Below are 3,677 nucleotides of genomic sequence, written 5' to 3' on the forward strand. Positions count from 1 at the left end.
GTTCAATTGATGACATGCTACACTAGGGTCTATGCACGACATCACGAGGAAAGAGACGTTGAAGAGATAAATGTTGGCCCTTAAGCATTCAACCAATCCTTTTATGACTTTGGCGGGTAGTTCGACCTTTATCCTTACTAACCACATTGGCTTTTCGTCCAACTAGACGACTTCAAATTCTCCATTTAGGACGGAACTTAAGAATTTCATCTCAATCCAGGTCAAGGAACCTAGCTCGTATTACTATGAGGTTTCTTCGTCCCGTACATCGAGATCGACTACATTTGTTTCTTCACAATCTCCATACTTCTATTCGTAGGGATGACGACCATATATAAGGAGTTATTTAGTGTTTCTTCATGTATCCATTGTGCCCCACGCAGGTCGAATTTGACTACAACTTGATTTCCAAAATCATGGTACTTTATTTTTAGGCAGGCGAGAGAAGTCACCTCGTTTAAAGTTCTTAAGAATGGTCATCCGAGAATGCCATTGTAAACGTTTTCACATGTAGTTACAAAGAAGCAGACGCTTGTGGTTCTCTTATTTTTCTCTTTTCCCATGGAAATTGATAAATCTACACATCCCCATGGATGATTAAAAGAATTGTTGAATGTAGGGCAGCTCTGGCCTACATACGACCTCCGATATTGCCTTCTTAAGCCAAACTCTATGAAGATTCTGAGGTATATCATGTTGGAGAAACTTTTGTCATCGACGAGGATCCATGAGATAAAGTGATTAGTGATGGTAGAAGTAGTGATCAATGGAAGCGTTGAGTTAGGAATTCCATGTACCTTCTTGTGGTTTTGGAACCCTAAGATTGGTCTATCGCTCTTTTGTTTTTCGATTAACGACATTGATTTGAGATATGGGGTATCGCAAATTTAAGGGTATGAAAATAATGTCTTCTTTTTTTGTCTCATACATGGGTATTTGATTGTAGTCGAAATACACATCCAGAAACAACAAAAGCTTGTACCCTGCTGAATTATCGACCAACTTCTCAATGTTTGGGAGCAGGCGAGAGCCTTTGGGAATGCTTTATTGAGATCAGTATAATCGACGCACATTTTACTTTTCTAGGAAGCTTTTTTTGCCAACACCACATTGTACTTTACTTCGGAGATAAAGTTAGCGTCCAACAAACTCTGGACTGTCTTTGTGGTTGCCTCGAACTTCTCAAGAGACTGTCGCCTTCTCCTCTGGGACACATATCATGCACTAATATCGATGTTCAACTGATGCCATTCTACAATAGGGTATATGCCCGACATCTCGAGGGAAGAAACATCGAAGAGATAAACGTTGGCCCTTGAGCATTCAACCAATCCTTTCTTAGCTTTCGCGGGTAGTTCGACCATATCCTTACTAACGACATTGTTTTTTCGTCAAACTAGACGACTTTGAATTCTTCATATGGGACCGACCTTAAGAATTTCATCTCAATCCTGGTCGAGGAATCTAGCTCGTATCTTGCGAGGTTTCTTCTCCCCGTACATTGAAATCAACTACATTTGTTTCTTCGCAACCTTCATATTTCTCTTCGCGGGGATGACGACCAATGATAAGGAGTTCTTTAGTGTTTCTTCATGTATCCATCGTGCCCCAAGAAGATTGACTTTGACTACAACTTGATTCCCAAAATCATGGTACTACTATTTCAAGTAGGCGAGAGAGGTCACCTCGTCTAGAGTTCTTAGGAATGGTCATCCGAGAATGCCATTATAAACATTTTCACATGGAGTTATGAAGAAGTGGACACTTGCGGTTCTCTTATTTCCCCTTTTTCCCGAGGAAATCGATAAATCTACACATCTCCATGAACGAGTAAAAGAATTGTTGAATACAGGGAAACTTTGGCCTTCATACGACCTCCGATCTTGCCTTCTTAAGCCCAACTCTGTGAAGATTATGAGGTATATCATGTTGGAGAAACTTTTGTCATCGATGAGAGAGTGATTAGTAATGGTAGAGGTAGTGATGAATGGAAGCGTTCAGTTAGAAATTGCATGTACCTTCTCGTGGTTTTGGAACCCTAAGATTAGTTTATCGCTCTTTCGCTTCTCGATTAACGACGTTGATTTGAGATAACCTTATTGTGGAGATTCTTCCATCTCAAATAGATCTCTATCGATTACATCTATGACGAACACTAAAGGTGATCTTGAATGGAAGGGTTCTGAAGTATTTTTGAAAGTGAGATCTAAAGTTAATTCCATCTTAAAGTGGTCAAGATTTGAATTAGAAGAGATCTATTTAAAAAAAAAAAATCTAATTGTAAAAATTTGTAGAAATCAAAATTCATTTTCCACAAATAACACGATTATTCCGTTTGAAAATCATAATTACTATAAATTCACTATAAATTCTTAACACGATTGTGCATATCTCTTTAATGTGATTGCAGAATAATAAACATATAAAATTATCATAATAAAGAGTCGTACGTTAATCTCCAACACCTGTCTTTAATAAAAATAGTGAACACAATAATATTTTAAAATTTGAATGAATAATTATTTAATTAAAATATTTTATTTGAAGTTATTTGTTTATAATAATTTATTAATAAATTAATTAAATTTTAAAATCAATTTCATTTAAAAGCTACTTTATCCAATCCAAAAAAAATTAAAAAGCAACCCGTCGACATAACTAGTCCATTTTACTTTGTCATTACACCGTCTTTAATTGTCGGTGAATCATATCCCTTTTTAGCGGTGGAGATTTAACAACAGCACGTCGGCACCAACATATTCACCACTAACACAACGAAGGATGGATTCACTCATTGACCACCACGCACGTGTGACTAAAACGTTATTTTTATCTTATAAATATTGCTAGATTTCTACATTACTTACAACATAGGATCATCAAGATGGAGAAACAAACTGAGAAGGAAACAAAGCCAACAACCGAAAACGAACCAGGTAAAGACAGCACTGAAGGGGTTCCATTTAATAAGGACAGTCCTTATCTGAAATACGATAACTTAGAGGATTATAAGAAACAAGGTTACGGTACACAAGGTCACCAGCAACCTACGGAAGGTCGTGGAGCTGGTTCTACAGAAGCACCAACTCTCTCTGGTGCTAATGTTTCATCTGAGGCTCAGTTCAAAGCTGCTGATGCTGTTAATCGAGAAGGAGTTCCTTAGTTTATGTTCTGTCTAGGGTTTCTTAATTTGTGTTTTAATAAGATATTGTGTTTTAAGTTTGTGAAGTTGTCTTTGTGAGGTTTTAGATTGTTGTAATTTTTATGTTTTCGTTTAGGTTCTTATTGGATCTGGGTTTATTAAGATGGATGATTTATTTTAAATTGTGAAGTCAGTGTTGTTTATATTTGATGAGTAAATCGAATCTAAATCACCATCATCCAGATTTCAACAACATAATTTCTTAAGAAAGAAGTCAAGCTAGAGAGCTCATTAAGAAAGAAGGCCATCTTTCATCTGCATTATTCTAGTTCATTCTGCAATCTCTCATATTTTTAATTAATATTTTTTTTTTATTTCAGAATTTAAAACAATTTTTTTATTTTCTTGTCCATTTCTGCCTTTTTATTGAAATCTCTCATTTTTTAATTAGCTAGATTTTGAGATCTAACATGTTTTATTTCAAAAATAGTGAATAATCAAATATAAATAAAATCATATTGCAAATTAATAACTT

General features: G+C 35.7%; 1 protein-coding gene across 1 annotated transcript; it reads left to right on the forward strand.

The window, feature by feature from the left end:
- The first annotated feature begins 2,686 nt into the window (after positions 1-2,686).
- LOC127074387 (uncharacterized) lies at positions 2,687-3,345 on the forward strand. The gene has a single exon (XM_051015698.1). The coding sequence runs from the start codon at positions 2,885-2,887 to the stop codon at positions 3,161-3,163; it is 279 nt and encodes a 92-aa protein (XP_050871655.1). The 5' UTR covers positions 2,687-2,884; the 3' UTR covers positions 3,164-3,345.
- The last annotated feature ends 332 nt before the right edge of the window (positions 3,346-3,677 follow it).

This window comes from Lathyrus oleraceus, chromosome 4 (assembly GCF_024323335.1).
Source record: "Lathyrus oleraceus cultivar Zhongwan6 chromosome 4, CAAS_Psat_ZW6_1.0, whole genome shotgun sequence".
NCBI lineage: Eukaryota > Viridiplantae > Streptophyta > Magnoliopsida > Fabales > Fabaceae > Lathyrus > Lathyrus oleraceus.